At 37.5% G+C, this 16976-nt stretch overlaps 1 protein-coding gene across 2 annotated transcripts in view; it reads right to left on the minus strand.

Annotated features, from left to right (window-relative positions):
• Positions 1 to 16976, minus strand: part of LOC126299334 (uncharacterized) — an 864357-nt gene that overhangs the window by 453237 nt on the left and 394144 nt on the right. For both annotated transcript variants that reach the window (XM_049991164.1, XM_049991163.1), the window contains exon 11: positions 7160 to 7237. In XM_049991164.1, coding sequence (XP_049847121.1) covers positions 7160 to 7237 — 78 coding nt within the window. The remainder of the gene's footprint in view (positions 1 to 7159; positions 7238 to 16976) is intronic.

The raw sequence follows: 16976 nt of genomic DNA on the forward strand, positions 1-16976 counted from the left end.
AAAAGTTCTAAGATTGAATATTGATTCTCAGTTAAAGTGTTGTGAACTCATAAAGGCACTTGCAAACAGAATGTTATCAGCATGATATGCCCTTACAATCCTATCATCAGTGTGTAACATGCAGTGTCTTTTACTTACATATTATTCATATGTACACTCAATTCTTAGCTATGGCAATCTTTTTTTGGGGAACAAATGCACAAAATACGAACACAATTTTCATACTCCAGAAACGAGCCATAAGGATAATAACCAAAAACACTGGTCAAGCTCATTGTAAAGATCTGTTCAAAACACTGAGGATTTTAACTGCTCCATGTGAATACATTTATCAGTAAGTTTTACACATCAAAAATAACATTGGTAATTACTGCACAAACCGCTCTGTACATGACCAATCAACAAGAGATAGTCTCAACTTACATTTACCAAAAAAAATTAACATAAAACTCAAAACAGAACTTTCTACCAAGGAATAAAACTGTACAATAAATTACTAAAAGAGATTTAAAAAATTGCAAAAACACTTATTTAAAAAGGCAGCTAAAATGTACCTGTTATGCTATACATTTTATACATTGAAGGTTCACTTCTATAAAACAGGGTAGGGGTCTTATAAAAAAAGTTATACAAATAAATAATAATATCAATAATAATAATAATAATATGTGCAACATTCCACATAATACTTTCAGTTCATGTTTTTTCCCAACTGTTTCCTTTCTAGAAATACTTACCCCCAGGCTACGGATAGCACAATGCTAACAACTCTTCCTCTTTCTAAACTCAACATCTCACTCATTATGGAGAAATGCTGCATCAGTTTTCCAGGGTAGCAAATGGGAAGTAGTGGCACAGAAAATGGCCCAGAGATCACCAGTGTGTGTGTGTGTGTGTGTGTGTGTGTGTGTGTGTGTGTGTGTGTGTGTGTGTGTGTGTGTGTTAGTGAGTTAAGTGCTATGAAACATCGCGTGTATAGTGTGTGCAGCTACTGATAGTAGATATGAATGAACAGTGTGGCATTGCATTATTAAATATGTTATTTGTAGAAAAAAAGTATTGTATAACAGGAGCAAATCTAATGATTGTCTCTAACTAGAAGTCTGTAAATATATGTGTATACGAATTAGCTTATTTTAAATTGATCTAAACTTGTAAATACTTTGACATGTCCTATATACTTGTAACAAGAGATCTACAGATGAATAAAGCTCATACTATTACTACTACTACTACTACTAAGATCCCATACTAAACTTCAATGGCATCAAGATATCAATAAACACAGACTTACACCTGCTGTACATTGTTTGCGTAAGTTGTATGTAACAACCTACTTCCCTCTCCCTCCCCATGTACAATGGTATCAGAAACATGGTTTGTTCCCACCGTTTTGTCTATATGGCGGCTGTTTACTTTTTGCTCATGTTTTACATTGTGAGATCAGTCAGAACTCACGGCTGTTATTCCACTGTGAGTTGAGACTGGGTGCTACAGTGCGTTGGATACAATACCACACCAGATACTGCATCTACACATACCAGCCTCAGGCAAAGTCTACTGCCAACCTATCGCAGTTCACCACTCAACCATGTGAGTGCTGAGTACACTGAGCTGCGTCTCATTACACAAGTACATGCTGTGAGCATAGGGGGCCCATTTGACTGTCGCTTCCATTGAACATATTTACTGTAGCAAGTTTGTTATACATGTTTTAAACTCTGTTGTTGGTGTTGAAGTATTTCATGCTTAGTTGTTGTGATGAGAAGTTTCTTAAGATATATTTTTGAGAGTTTTCGATTAATCTCCACGGATGTGCAGATAGCACATTGTGATCGGTAACCACAGAGTCCCCAGCTGATCATGACACTTTCTTTCATTTCATTGTAATGTCATGATCCATTCTATTTTCTTTCTTCTTTCCTGTGAGCACCATTTCTGTGCCTTCTGATGAAAGTAGACTACTATTCCTTGCTCCACAGATGTGAGCACCTTAAGGACTCTATAGACCTTATGCCTCCAATGTGGCAAGGATATTTTTGGCTCAGAATGGATAGTTCAGGAAGTAAGTGGTGTAAGTTCATGAATCTCTTGTTGACTCCTGTTCACTCATCTGGCAATTCTGACATTGGCCTCTCAATATATATATATATTCTTTATTGTCGTCAGCTTATTCCCAAGAATTAGCAAATTTCACTCATATGATACTAGGAAGAAATACAATCTGCATTTGGATTGCACTTCCACAACTTTTGTGCAGAAAAGTGTCCAGTATACTGCTGCATCTATTTTCAATAAGCTACCACAAGAATTAAAAAATCTTAGCAGTAATCCACACCCTTTCAAATTGAAAATGATGAGTTTTGTCTTGGGTCACTCCTACTATTCTGTCAAGAAGTTGTTTGAAAAATTAAACTGGTTCCTATTTTAAATTGCTCACTGCATTTACTCAGACTTATTACTTGACTTTTTTGGGTTCATAAACTTTTTTTATCTGTCATTACTTATATGTTGTAATTTAATGTACTAACAAATTCCATGACCTTAGAAATTTGCTCCTCAATTTGGTCCTACAAAACTAGACCTATAAATAAATAGGTGACCATTAATAATTTTTGAGGATGGCCCAGGTGCACTCCTATTTGTATTATGTAGGAAGTTTATGTATTTATGAGGAGTTTGAGGTGTTTAAAGATACCCTCTATCATCTACTATATAGATCTTTGTCACATGATGAATTTAACTACTTTTGTTGTAGAATTTTGGTGTTATATTATATTTCACTTGTAGATCTCTTTTATTGACAAGATTTTTGTTTTTTCTTTCAAATGAATGTATCAAGTTTACCGTACTAAATTTTTTCTAAAATGCAACTTATTACAAGTCTGCTTCAGTGAACGTTTTGTTTTGTTGTCAAATATAGAATATGGAGTCCCTCTTAGTGGTGTCTATTATACTTATTTTTTATCTTTTATACTTATTGGATATATGTATCCAAGTTAAGGCAGAGATAACTAATTACATGGTCTGGCGAGTTTATGCTACAATTGTTTTCCAGTGGAAACAACTGTGGACTCCTGATCTAGGTATAATAATTCTCTCTCTCTCTCTCTCTCTCTCTCTCTCTGTCTCTCTCTCTCTCTCTCTCTCTCTCTCTCTCTCTGTATGCTATAGTGCACAATGTTTAGAAGGACTGTTACTCTATGATATGATACAAGGTAATGTAAATTGAGTAGATAGAATGTTAATATTAGAAATTCATGGGTTTTGATGTGCAGCCTTTGCTATTCACTGATTTCACCTTCAAGTCCAGGATTTTGTCGGTACAAAAAGGCTTTGTACTTCTCTACTTTAAGGTTTGGGTTATACAAGGTTTATGGTACCGCATGTCTACAACTTAGTAAGTGACAACTCCATTTTACTGAAATGTGTTAATATTTTGTACTCTGAGAAACTTTGTGCATCTACTGGCTGCAAAAATAGTCAGACGACATAGAAAGTTTTTACTTAGGTTAATACCCCTTTTCAGATGCACTTAGTCCAGTCATAAGCCACACCACGTGTTAATGTTCTGCAGTAAGCTGATTTATTATGTTTTTCACACAAATACTTTGACCATTACAGAATTAAGTATTCTGTAATGTAGTTGTTGCATTTAATATTTTGGTATTAGTTCAACAATTTGGAAATGAGACTAATATTTTCCAGAAAATACAAAGAACTACACATTTTGGGTGGGGGGGGGGGGGGGTGGGGGGAGGCTATAAACCATTTAAAGATCAGCGCTCATCCAGTTTGGGCAGCATCTGCTTTCTATGACAATGAGTTTACTACTGAAACAGTAAATTAATAATAGATTTTTTTCTCCCCAACATAAAAGTAACCACAATAGTTCATTCCTCCTTTGTGATGCTTTCTTCAATGATTTTAACTTCATATATTTTAAGAATTTATAATCTGGACAATGATGATTTCAGTTATTACAGGACCTATTGCATTGCCACGTAAATTCTGAACAGTTAATATTTTACTGTTTTCTTAACTCATGAAATTTAATAAACTTGACTACATCTGAGTCCCCTGCCACTTACACTAAATGAAAACAATTGTAACAGAACCCTCCCACAGCATGAAGGCTCCCACTAGGGAAAACCAACTTTCCAGCAGTGACTGACATCCTTTTGTAAAGAATGTGAGTCACCACTCCTCTGGAAGGGGTAAGCAATGTACAGGGTGGCAGCAAGTCAAGCAATATTTTAAGAAACTGGTTTAAAAAATTTTATTTAGAAGACCCCAGTAAAATCTTTACAAGTTTGCTCCCAGAGCAACTTCCATAGGGCATACATGACACAATTTGCCTGCCTTTCAGAACCAACGCAGTTCCGTCCAGTTCACACTGCTGACAAGAGGTGCCCTCAGCCCTGTGCTGAAACTGCTAGCAAATTCACACCACTGGTTTTGGCAAACAGCGTGGGTGGGATACAGGTCACATATGTGGATGCTGGAGCATTCTGCAGTGCAGGACACAGTTGCCTCACTCTCTTGTGATCCAGACCTCAAACAGAACTGACGTCTTTAATAGCAGGCAAAGCGTCCAGTTCTACGTTTCATGATTGGCCATCAACGTAAGTTAACATGAACCACCTCCCCTTCTGCTGCCCATTTCAATTAGAAGTTCAATCTCCTAAACTGGCCTAAACCTAGTAACTTCCAACCCTAGGCGTGCCCCTTGTGTACTGTAAATTTGAATACATTCTCTTTATTTTACCTAATATCCTGTTCTGTCATTTAACAACAGCAATGAATGTCCACTTACAAGCCCTAACCAAATGGCCTGCTGTATGTTGTCATCATAAGCCATATGTAACAACCTTTTCCACTCCCCTTGCACATGTACATATCTGCAGTGCACAGGTGAAAAACAGACATTTGATGTAACATATGTGGACAGGCAAAAAAAATACAAAGTATAGGATTACAGACACAACAGCAAGAGAATGCAGAGTATAATTACAAAAATTTCCTTTTGTTTGTTTAATTTCCCCATGTCATATCAAAATGTCAACAATAAATAAATTGCATAAATACAGAATAGGCATAATGTTAACCATTTAGACATATCCCTTTCATGAATAATAGTTTGTAAATTTGATTAGTGAGAGTGTGCTTTTCCCAAGAAACCACTCATAAAAAGGGGTGGTGGGGGGGGCTCATCTTATATTCAGGACTGTCTTATACTCAAGTATATACCATATTTTTCACTCTGCATGGGAGTGTGTGTAGTATAGAAACGTCCTAGCTGATTAAACAATGTGCCAGACTTCATCTGAAAGCTAGCAGCCATCTCTTGTCTTCTTTATGTGTCTATCAGTGACTCAGTGTCTAAATTATTTGGTGAGTTAATACCTTTACTTATTAAATTACTCATAATGTTATTACTAGAGCACAGAGTTTCATGCACTATCAAATCATAAACGATGCATACTTCCATGCAATATCATATAATTAAATACGCATAATAAGGCAGATAAATAATTAAAATATGTGACAGAAAATGATGTTTCTATGTCACAAGGAGTGACACATACATATTTCGGTGAAGAAATTTTGGATAAAGTCTGATCGAGATGATAATAGTTTCACACTTTTGAAACAAAATATTTTTGTATTCTTTGAAAACTCAAAATCAGGATATGATACGATAACTTTGTCATCTTAAAACCAACAACACCTACTTCTCCACAGAATGATTGCAAAGATCTTTGGCCTCTACAATAACTGTCTGTGACTCCACGTGTGACTTGCAACTTTGGTATTTTCAAAGAAAATGAACAGAATTTGATTTGAAGTAAATGTGGTCTTGCCTCGTATCTGTTTCCTTGAATATCGCTATCACATCTTTAATGCAAACTGCGTTAGTGACCTCGAAAACCTACAGCCCAAAAATTAAGCAAAAAACCTACTCTGCAGTACCTTAAGGCTTTTCGGCTGAATGAAGCAAAGAGATGTCAACTTCCAAAGATCTGAAAGAATTCAATGTCTCTTACTGACAACGTAATCAAAATAACCACAGTAAAAGATGGCAGCATTAATCCAGGTACCCCACCTGGTTAAAAAAGGTTGTAGGGGCACAGCAAAATCTGGAAGAATATCTCTAAATCCAGCAACATTGACAAGCGCTTTTAAGAGTACCTTCAATTGGAAAAAAGGGCAGCATATGAAATATTGCTATCAGCAGTTTCAAATCTTTGTATTTTGTGCATCAATTTTCTTTGTTTGTATCATTGTTTGTAACAGTGTATTCACACAATCAAATTTGGAGCACCTTTACAGTAACATGATGCAGCGCATGGGCCAGCAATGTTAGACACTTCAAGTTATGATAAAAATATTTCATGGCTTTCCCAGCCTTCATCACATATGGAGCAGCATTGCACAACAACAACAACAACAACAACAACAACAATAATAATAATACCCTTTTTTAATTTAGTTTTGCCACAAAGTATATTGACTTCTACTGACAACTACTGAGCTGAAGTAGAGCACTTGAGCTCACTATGAAGTTCACAAACTACAACATATTTGCAGAATTGCGTATGTACTGCATCTTGGCGCAGTTCGCATGAATAAATCAATAAAAGATGGTGTCACACACGTTATTGCATAAAAAGGTCAAAAATGTGATATAACATGCATTACTAGTGTTCCAATTCATACCATCTTAAAAAATATTCATTTATCCAGAAAATGGCGACACATGCAAAAATTCATGCAACTTATGTTTGCACAGAAATCTGGACTCTATTTATTATGCACCTGCCTTGGAAAGTGAATAACTCTCACAGACTCATAATAATTTGAAATAAAATCATCTAAATAACCAGGACCTTTCACATGCATACTTTATAGTTATAGAATTAATTAATGCTGACTCAAGAATGTAACATTCATTTCTTCCCAAAAAAATCCATTATCACAAATATCAAACAATCCCATTGAGAAGTATAAGTAATATTTGAAAGGATCTGAGAAAAATTATATCTGCACAGTACGCAAAGAACAGTTCACAGCATTACCCTGTGAATATTTATAGAAATCACATAAGCATAAAACTAATTGCAAACATCACTACAGCATAGGTATAGTGAATATATACCTGATTCATTGTCGTCTCTGTGCCACCAGCTAGGTTTAAAATATTTCCTCTGTCTAGCTGGTACAGCATATGGTTCACCTGTTAGAAAATACAACACTGGTCAATGTAAGTAAGCAGCTATCACGAACATTTTGTAACTTTTGTAAACAAAGGAAAGGAAAAGAACATAATATCATGACCATGTGACTGGCAGAAATGAACACTACCTGGTGCAATTTATATAAAGTACAATTATGAACTCAAAATCATCATCATCATCATCATTTACTACAAGTTAAGTTTTCAAAACACTGTAGAAATTACACCACTGGTCACAATCACATCAAATTGCCATGGAATATTATCAGAGAAGAGGGAAAACGTATATCAGAAGATAAAAAATGTGTGAAAATTGATCAATGGATGGCACTGTATGTCACAATGTGTCAATGAAAACACCTGTCATGTGCACAACCCACTGAAGTTGGTATAAACACGACGGGTACGTGGTTTTTCCTCCTTTCACATGTGCGGCGTTCGCCATGACTGTCTGAATGCAGGATTGTGCTCAGCTTCTATAGCTGTATTACAAGAATGATGACTGTGCACACATCACTCTGCAGAAGTTTCGGCCCTGAAGGCTTTGCAAAAAGGCATTTGTCTGGTGACTGCCGTGGAAATGGAGAAAATGATTCAGAAAGTCGAAAAAACTGGTGATTTTGGTGTGCAACGTGGTAGAGGGAGGAAATGAATTGATTCGACGTCAGTGAAAGCAGTGGTCACTGCAGTGTAGGAGGAGACAATTGGTGGTGTACAAACGTATAGAGTATGGGGAATTGCCCAAACACTGGACATACAATTGAGCATGGTGCGTAAATCCTTATGTAACATCCTTTTTTGTCGTCTATTGGTAATTAATTATCCATGTTCACAAGTTGCTTCATGTTGATCCGCCACCAAGAGAGACCTTTGCTTTAGATTTTCTTGCTCACATGGAAGGGGACAATGATTGGTTGTGGAAGATTTTATGGACAGATGAAGCTCACTTCACAAGATATGTGAATACACAGAATTGTCAAATTTGGGCAACGGAAAATCCACATGCAAATCAACCAGTACCACCTCATCCTGAAACTGTGTGGTGAGGGTGTACTGCATCATTTACCACAGCTACATATTTTTTTGAAGTGACAGGAGCTTCGGGTCCTGTTCCCTGTACCACCACTGGTAAGTGCTGTCAGTATCTTTTGTGCAATGATGTCATTCCAGCTCTCCAACAGTGTGGATGTGTGGATGGGATCATGTTTATGCAAGATGGCACCCCTCTGTACACTACAAATCCAGTTAACCAGCAGCTGAAGTATTATTACAGAAATGCTAGAATTATCAGCCATTTCCCTACAGCCTGGCCATCCCAATCACCTGATTTTAATCTGTATGACTTCTGGCTGTGGGGCTATCTGAAAGATGATGTGTTCAGTGTTCCGACTGGCAACTACGGTGCACTGAAGTCACACATTGTGGAACACATCCTGAATGTGACACCGGAAACACTTCTATCAGTTGTGAAACATGCTGTTTCTCAATTTCAACTTGTTGCAGAAAATGGTGGACAGCATTCTGAACATGTTTTATACCAGTCACACAGAAATTAATAATCCAATTTGATTTTGATTGATGCTTTCCATGCAGTTTTTGCCTCAGGACAGTTAAAAAACCAATTTTTCCCATCTGATGTGATATGCCCTGGTGATGGTGGATGGGCTTACGTAAATAAGAGTATCACTCCTGTGGGGACATGCACATTGAGTAGTACAGTTTGTTTAACAGCAAGTGTACACCTTAGGCATTGTTGTGTGATTCATTTGTCATTTGTAGTAGAGAATCATTAAATTATGAAGCTTACAGGGCCATGTATTGCTACATTTTGTAACTGTTTATTTTTCTTCTTCCATATGTTTTCTCCTCTCTCCAATAATATCCTGTTGCAATTTGATGGCATTCTGAACAGTGGAGTTATTTCTGCAGCTGTTTTAAAGTTTAAATTTAATTAGAATACTCCTGTACTACAACTACATTTCTATTCAATTAAGTGATCTAGTGCATCATCACAATTACAAATACCAAGTGAAGTAGGTAACACTGTGGTTTTCATAAAGATGAAGCAGTGCACAAGTTGGTGAGGCTATAGACTCTTTGTTAGTGAGAAACTTCCCTTTGTCCATTACTGCACGTTTCAACAAATACTACAACAACTATTTAATTGTACAGCGCCATCCTCTCCACACTATGACATCTGTCTCTAGGGAACAAGGGTTCAGGACAATGTTTCATATTCTGGTGAAAAAGTCTATAAAACATTGTCAGTGGATATCAGGCAGGAAACTGAACATTCTCAGTTATTTATGAACAAAGTATAAGAATGCTTTATTAACCACTATTCCTACAACTTACCAGAACCTTGGCCTCAAGAATGTGATTCTGTATAACTCAAATAATTGCGTTAGACAGATCTTGATGTTGACAATATAAAGAAAGCTGACAAGGGTCTGTGTAAAGTTAGATAAATGCTTTGTTTGAATTATTCAATAGTAATGGGTTCTTGGTACTATTAAGGGTAGACATGGAAGGGTGATGAGGGAATGTGGGGTGAACTAATCTATACCATAACTGTACATGTGAATAGATTAGGTCTAATCATAGTTTGATGTCAGTATATATAACTATCAGCAAGGGCTCCACCAGTATGAAACACAGGTGTGTACTTGTAGGCTGCCACCTTTCCAGGCTGCTGGCAACAAAATGACAGATATGCAAGGTAAACTGTTTAACCACAACCATTAGCAAACTGTATTTGTCGTCAACCACATCTCTGACAGCTGCTGAATTCATACATGTCATCAGACTTCCCACTTGAGGTGCAAGCGGCACTGCAATTAGTGCTCTTCAGGTGAAAGTGCTGAGTGTGATTGCCACTCACTCAATCACGGCTCTCATTGCACAGTGCTGTCGTACACGCAGACTTGTGTACAAGACTTCACTCTGAGTGCTGTCCGTGTTCACCACAGTAGCTGCTGATGGGATATTTCTGAGGGAAGGTATTTATCATACAAATGTAACCCCCCCTCCCTCTCTCTCTCTTTCTCTCTCTCTCTCTCTCTCTCTCTCTCTCTCTCTCTCGGCATACATGGCAACCCTTGCGGGGTATATTGCTGAAGTTGAAGTGCTTTCAAATGAAGAGGCTAGGTTTTAGGCTTTTATTAACAAGAACTGAACTGTACCCAATTAGCAAAGTGCGGAAGGAAGGACTGTGTACATGTGAACTGTAAATGGCCAGAGGACTGCAAAATAACTGTGTTTGAATTGTTGTTGAGCTTTTGTTGAACTATAATAATTGATGACACTAAATTAAATTTTTTGTTGCTATAAAGGTAATACTAGTGTAAATCAGGAATGGGAAGTGGTGAAGTGCTAAGAGAATAAAAGTTAATGTTGTGTGCAGGGCCGATGGAATTACATTGTAAATCATCACTTAAAGATTCGTCATGCTACAAGATGACGCAGCGTCCATAGCAGCACGAGACATCCACAGACAACATGTGAAGTGAGAACACATAGTGGTGAGTGCAGTTAGCAGAATAGGGCACCACTGATGTGTGTTTCAGCATACAACGACAGCGGAATTGCAGCTGGGGTGCAGCCAAAAGCTGTGAGAATCAACAATAATATGTCAAGAAATAAAAGTAGAGTAAATTTTATGCTTGCGAATAGCAGTCTTAAGGTTTGTAATTGGAACATCAGCATAAGTAAATTGTCTAGATAAAAGATTTGAGATGTGCTCTTGGCAGTAGAAAATGAATTCAGTCATACAGCAGTAGGGATGATTAAGTGGGTCAAATACAAATAAATGGTAGTGAAATCAGATATGGGTTTAATTTTATGTCCAGTTCAGTCAAAAATAATTTTAGTAAAAACATAGATTAACACTTTGGTGTTAAATCTGAAATAGAGAATTAAAAAACCAATGATCTCACTGAGAATTTTGAAGTAGCCACAAATGATTTAAATGGTAATGTAGAATTAGTTAATACTGAAGACAGTAAAAATGTTGATTTCATGGTAAACAATGATAATGTAAACCCAGGATGTGTAGTACCTAGTCAGAATGACGTGACTGACTGCAATGACGATATCAGATAAAATGACTCTGAACGTTAAGATTACTAATGAGCCAACAGAGGAGTTACATACATTAAGTTAGCATACAGCATCAGCTGACACCTCATAAATTTGGTATGATGATCAGTATATGATGTCTATGTGAAAATTAATTTACAATTCAGTATGATGATCAGTATATGATGTTTATGTGAAAATTAATTTTCAAGATCAATAGTAGCACAAAAGAAAACAGATAATGGATTAAAGGAAATTAATGTGGCAACAGCACAACTTAATACTATGTTTGATGCACTGGAACAGAAGGTTATAAACCTTGATGTGAAAACTGATGGTTGCTGCAAGAAAGTAGATTACGAAAAACAAGAATGGGGTAAGAATTTAGAAGTTTGTAAGTCAGAAATTAATATGAAGATTGACCATGAAATCAAGGATTTGCAGGATCAAAATGGAGAAACACAAACAGCAATTAATGACATTAGTAACACAAAGCAAGAGCAAAGCAAATCTACCAAAGCATGTAATGAGAAACATAGAATATACTGTAATAATTTATAAAGTATCAATAATGACCATTAAATACTTAGTCATAATATTCCACATGCATAATCTTCTTGTAAATGCAACATAAGTGTGATTCAGGGAAAACTGAGAAAAATAAAGCAAAAAGCACTTCCTGAGATGCAATACAGAACAGAAAATGAAGGGAAACAAAAGTCTAAATTTGGTCTGAACAAGAAATAAAAAAAAAAAAAAAATATTGTTCATGTATGAGACAGAAAATATCGCTAATGTGTATAAATTGCATCATTTCTCTCATAAGGGAACTATACACCCAAAAGCCTTCATTAGACAGTTTGAGGGCATCTTGCCTGAAAACACAGCAGAACAAAAAAAAATTAAACTTGTGATGAGTAGGTTCGAAGGAGAAGCAAAACCATGGGTAACAGGATTCAGCAACATATGTAAATCATATAAAGAAGTTATTGAAGCATTATTGAATAAATACTGGTCTTCCTGCACGTTAAACAGAGTGAGAGGTGAAGTAGTTTCACAAAAAAGGTTACATGGTGAAAAAGTCATTATACCACAAAGTAATAGGAGTAAGGTACTAAGAGTGGGAAGGGAAAATTGGTACAGCTGATTCATGAAAGTATATGGGGTGGATCTCCGGCCACACATGGTCAATACCTGTTGTCATAGGTAGGAAAAGTAGGTCTTTTTTAGGATAAATCCAGACAACAGGTTCCCCTGTCTTAAAAGTATCTCCAGCACTTTAAAAAATGCTGAAACTATCACCCACAAGACAGAGTTTAACACCTCCAATATCACATACAAAAGATGTCACAAAGAAAAACAAACCATTGGAAAGAGTAAAATGGGGCATTTCACAGATTTCAGAATCCTCCATCAGAATATGCAATCAATAAAAAATAAAATACAACTATTAGAAGTTGATATCACTACAAAATCAATCATTTTGTGTGTGTGTATAGATCTCCCAGTCGTAGTGTGGACACGTTTTTCAATAAGTTAACAGAAGTTCTAGACAAAGTCTCAGGTACAAAGGTCAACTTAATTCTGTGTGGGGACATTAACACCAACACTAATACCATAAATAAATCCAGAAACACCTTCATAAACATCCTTCTAACTTTTGGCTTGTCCCTGTTGGTCAATAGTGCAACAAGGGTTACTATGATGGCTTCATCAGTAAATGTCCTTGTTGGCACAAACATGGACAGCAAGAAATGTGATGTAGCTGTAAAATATTTCAAACTATCAGACCATCTCTGTCAAATGACAACAGTAAAATCAGCCATCGAATCATTCCCCAAACTACAAGCTTACAAATGACACCTATCAGAAATCAAAATAGAGGATTTTTAAAAGAACTAGAAAAACAAAGCTGGGGTGGAGTGTATACGGAAACCAATGTGAATATGAAATTCTCTAAATTCTCCACATGGTTTAAATTGAATTTTGAAAATGCATTTCCAAAATTATGCATATCTGCATCAGCATCTCACAAAAGCAGGTATTCAGAGGTCCTCCTAAACACTTAAACATTTCAGTTCCATGAAAAAGATTAACAATGACCCAGAATTCTTAAATTTCTATCACAGATACAAAAAGATCTATAGGAAAGTGCTGATTGCTGCAAAAAAGTCATTTAATGACAAAATAGTATACAATGCAGAGAATAAAAGCAAACCATCCTCGGATGTTATAAAAAAAGGAAATGGAGAGAGGCAAACAATCACAGAGTAACATACTGTTAAGGGAGGGGGATAAGGTAATAAATGATCCACAACACTTGGCAAATTATGTAAATGAGCATTTTTCAAGTATTGCACAGAAGTTACAGCAAAAATTACCTAAAACGAATACAACATCAGTAAATAATGTTGCACTAAATTAAATGTTGTTACTTCGAACCACAGATAATGAAGTCAATAAAACAGTTCCAAAAATAAAAATAAAAAGTCATTAGACGTATATGAGGTACCAATGTGTGTACTGAAACAACGCATAGGGGCTATGCAAGGCTCCTTAACTAATACACTACTGGCCATTAAAATTGCTACACCATGAAGATGACGTGCTACAGAGGCAAAATTTAACCAACAGGAAGAAGATGCTATGATATGCAAATGATTAGGTTTTCAGAGCATTCACACAAGGTTGGCATTGGTGGCGACACCTGCAACGAGCTGACATGAGGAAATTTTCCAACCGATTGCTCATACACAAACAGCAGTTGACCATGGGTGCCTCGTGAAACATTGTTGTCACACCTTGTGTAATGAGGAGAAATGCATACCATCATGTTTCCAACTTTGACGAAGGTCGGATTGTAGCCTATCACGATTGTGGTTTATCGTATCGTGACATTGCTACTCGCGTTGGTTGAGATCAAATGACTATTAGCAGAATATGGAGTCAGTGGGTTCAGGAGGGTAATACAGAACACTGTGCTGGATCCCAAAGACCTCATATCACTAGCAGGCGAGATGATAGGCATCTTATGCAAATGGTTGTAACGGATCATGCAGCGATGTCTTGATCCTTGAGTCAACAGATGGGGCTGTTTGCAAGACAATAAACATCTGCATGAACAGTTAGATGATGTTTTCAGCAGCATCGACTCTCTGCTCGGAGGCCATGGCTGTGATTACCCTTGATGCTGCATTACAGAAAGGAGCGCCTGAGATGGTGTGCTCAATGCCAAACCTCGGTGCACGAATGGCAGAACATCATTCTTTCGGATGAATCCAGGTTCTGTTTACAGCATCATGATGGTCGCATCCCTGTTTGGCGGCATCGTGATGAAAGAACATTGGAAGCGTGTATTTGTCATCACCATACTGGCATATCACCTGGCGTGTTGGTATGGTGTGCCATTGGTTACATGTCTCTGTCACCTTTTGTTGGCATTGACGTTTCTTTGAACAGTGTACGTTATATTTGAGATGTGTTACAACCCGTGGCTCTACCCTTCATTCGATCCCTGCGAAACCCTACATTTCAGCAGGTTGCAGATTCTGTACCAGTGTTTCTGGATACAGAAAATGTTCGACTGCAGTCCTGGCCAGCACATTCCCCAGATCTCTCACCAATTGAAAATGTCTGATCAATGGTGGCTAAGCAATTGGCTCGTCACAATACGCCAGTCACTACTCTTGATGAACTGTGGTATTGTGTTGAAGCTACATGGGCAGCTGTACCTATACACGCCACCCAAGCTCTGTTTCTACATCTACATCTACATACATACTCTGCAATCCTCCATACGGTGTGTGGTGGCGGGTACCTCATACCACAACTAGCATCTTCTCTCCCTATTCCACTCCCAAACAAAATGAGGGAAAAATGACTGTCTATATGCCTCTGTATGAGCCCTAGTCTCTCTTGTCTTATTTTTGTGGTCTTTCCTCGAAATATAAGTTGGCGGCAGTAAAATAGTACTGCAGTCAGCCTCAAATGCTGGTTCTCTAAATTTCCTCGGTAGCGATTCATGAAAAGAATTACTCCTTTCCTCCAGAGCGTCCCACACAAGTTCCTGAAGCATTTCCATAACACTCGTGTGATGATCAAACCTGCCAGTAACAAATATAGCATCTCGCCTCTGAATTGCTTCTATGTCCTCTCTCAATCTGATCTGATAGGGATCCCAAATGCTCGAGCACTACTCAATAATAGGTCGTATTAGTGTTTTATAAGCGGACTCCTTTACAGATGAACCACATCTTCCCAAAATTCTACCAATGAACCGAAGACAACAATCCTCCTTCCCCAGAACTGCCATTACATGCTTGTCCCATTTCATATTGCTCTGCAATGTTACGCCCAAATATTTTATCGATGTGACTGTGTCAAGTGCTACACTACTAGTGGAGTGTTCAAACATTATGGGATTATTTTTCCTATTCATCTGCATTAATTTTCATTTATCTTTATTTACAGTTAGCTGCCATTCTTCACACCAATCACAAATCCTGTCCAAATCATCTTGTATCCTCTTACAGTCACTCAACGATGTCACCTTCCCGTACACCACAGCATCATCAGCAAACAGCCGCATATTGCTATCCACCGTATCCAAAAGATCATTTATGTAGATAGAAAACAACTGTGGACCTACCACACTTTCCTGGGGCACTCCAGATGATACCCTCACCTCCGATGAACACTCACCATCGAGGACACTGTGCTGGGTTCTATTACTTAAGAAGTCTTCGAGCCACTCACATATTTGGGAACCAATCCCATATGCTTGTACCTTAGTTAGGAGTCTGCAGTTGGGCACTGAGTCAAACACTTTCCGGAAGTCAAGGAATATGGCATCCGTCTGATACCCTTCATCCATGTTTCACAAAATATCATGTGAAAAAAGGGCGAGTTGTGTTTCGCAGCAGCGTTGCTTTCTAAAGCCATGCTATTGTATGGACAACAACTTTTCTGTCTCTAGGAAATTCATTATATTCGAACTGAGAATATGTTAGAAAATCATGCAACAAACCAATGTTATGGATATTGGTCTGTAATTTTGAGGATCCGTCCTTCTACCCTTCTTATATACAGGCGTCACCTGCACTTCTTTCCAGTTGCTCGGGACTTTTTGTTGGGTAAGAAATTCGCGATAAATGCAAGCTAAGTAATGAGCCAATGCATTAGATTACTCTCAGTAAAACAGAATTGGAATCTCATCAGGACCTGGTGATTTATCTATTTTTCAACCCATTCAGCTGTTTCACAACCCCAGGGATGTCTATCAGTATTTCCTCCATACGGGAATCTGTATGAGACTCAAACAGAGGTATGTTTGTATGAGCCTCCTGTGTGAAGGATTTCTCAAATGCTAAATTTAAAATTTCAGCTTTTGTTTTGCTGTCTTCCATTGCTAGGACAGACTAATCAGTGAGTGCGTGGATGGAGGTCTTCGACCCGCTTACCAATTTTATGTAAGACCAGAATTTTCTTGGGTTTTCAGCAAGATCTTTTCCTAAGGTATGACGGTGGTAGTAGTTGTATGCTTCGCACATCATTCTTTTTACAGTAGCACGAATATCTACTACCTTTTGCCTGTCCTCATTCTCCCAATATTTCATGTACTGCGAGTGCAACTGTCTTTCCTTCCTGAGCATTCTCCGAATTG

This window comes from Schistocerca gregaria, chromosome X (assembly GCF_023897955.1).
Source record: "Schistocerca gregaria isolate iqSchGreg1 chromosome X, iqSchGreg1.2, whole genome shotgun sequence".
In the NCBI taxonomy this organism is placed as follows: Eukaryota; Metazoa; Arthropoda; class Insecta; order Orthoptera; family Acrididae; genus Schistocerca; species Schistocerca gregaria.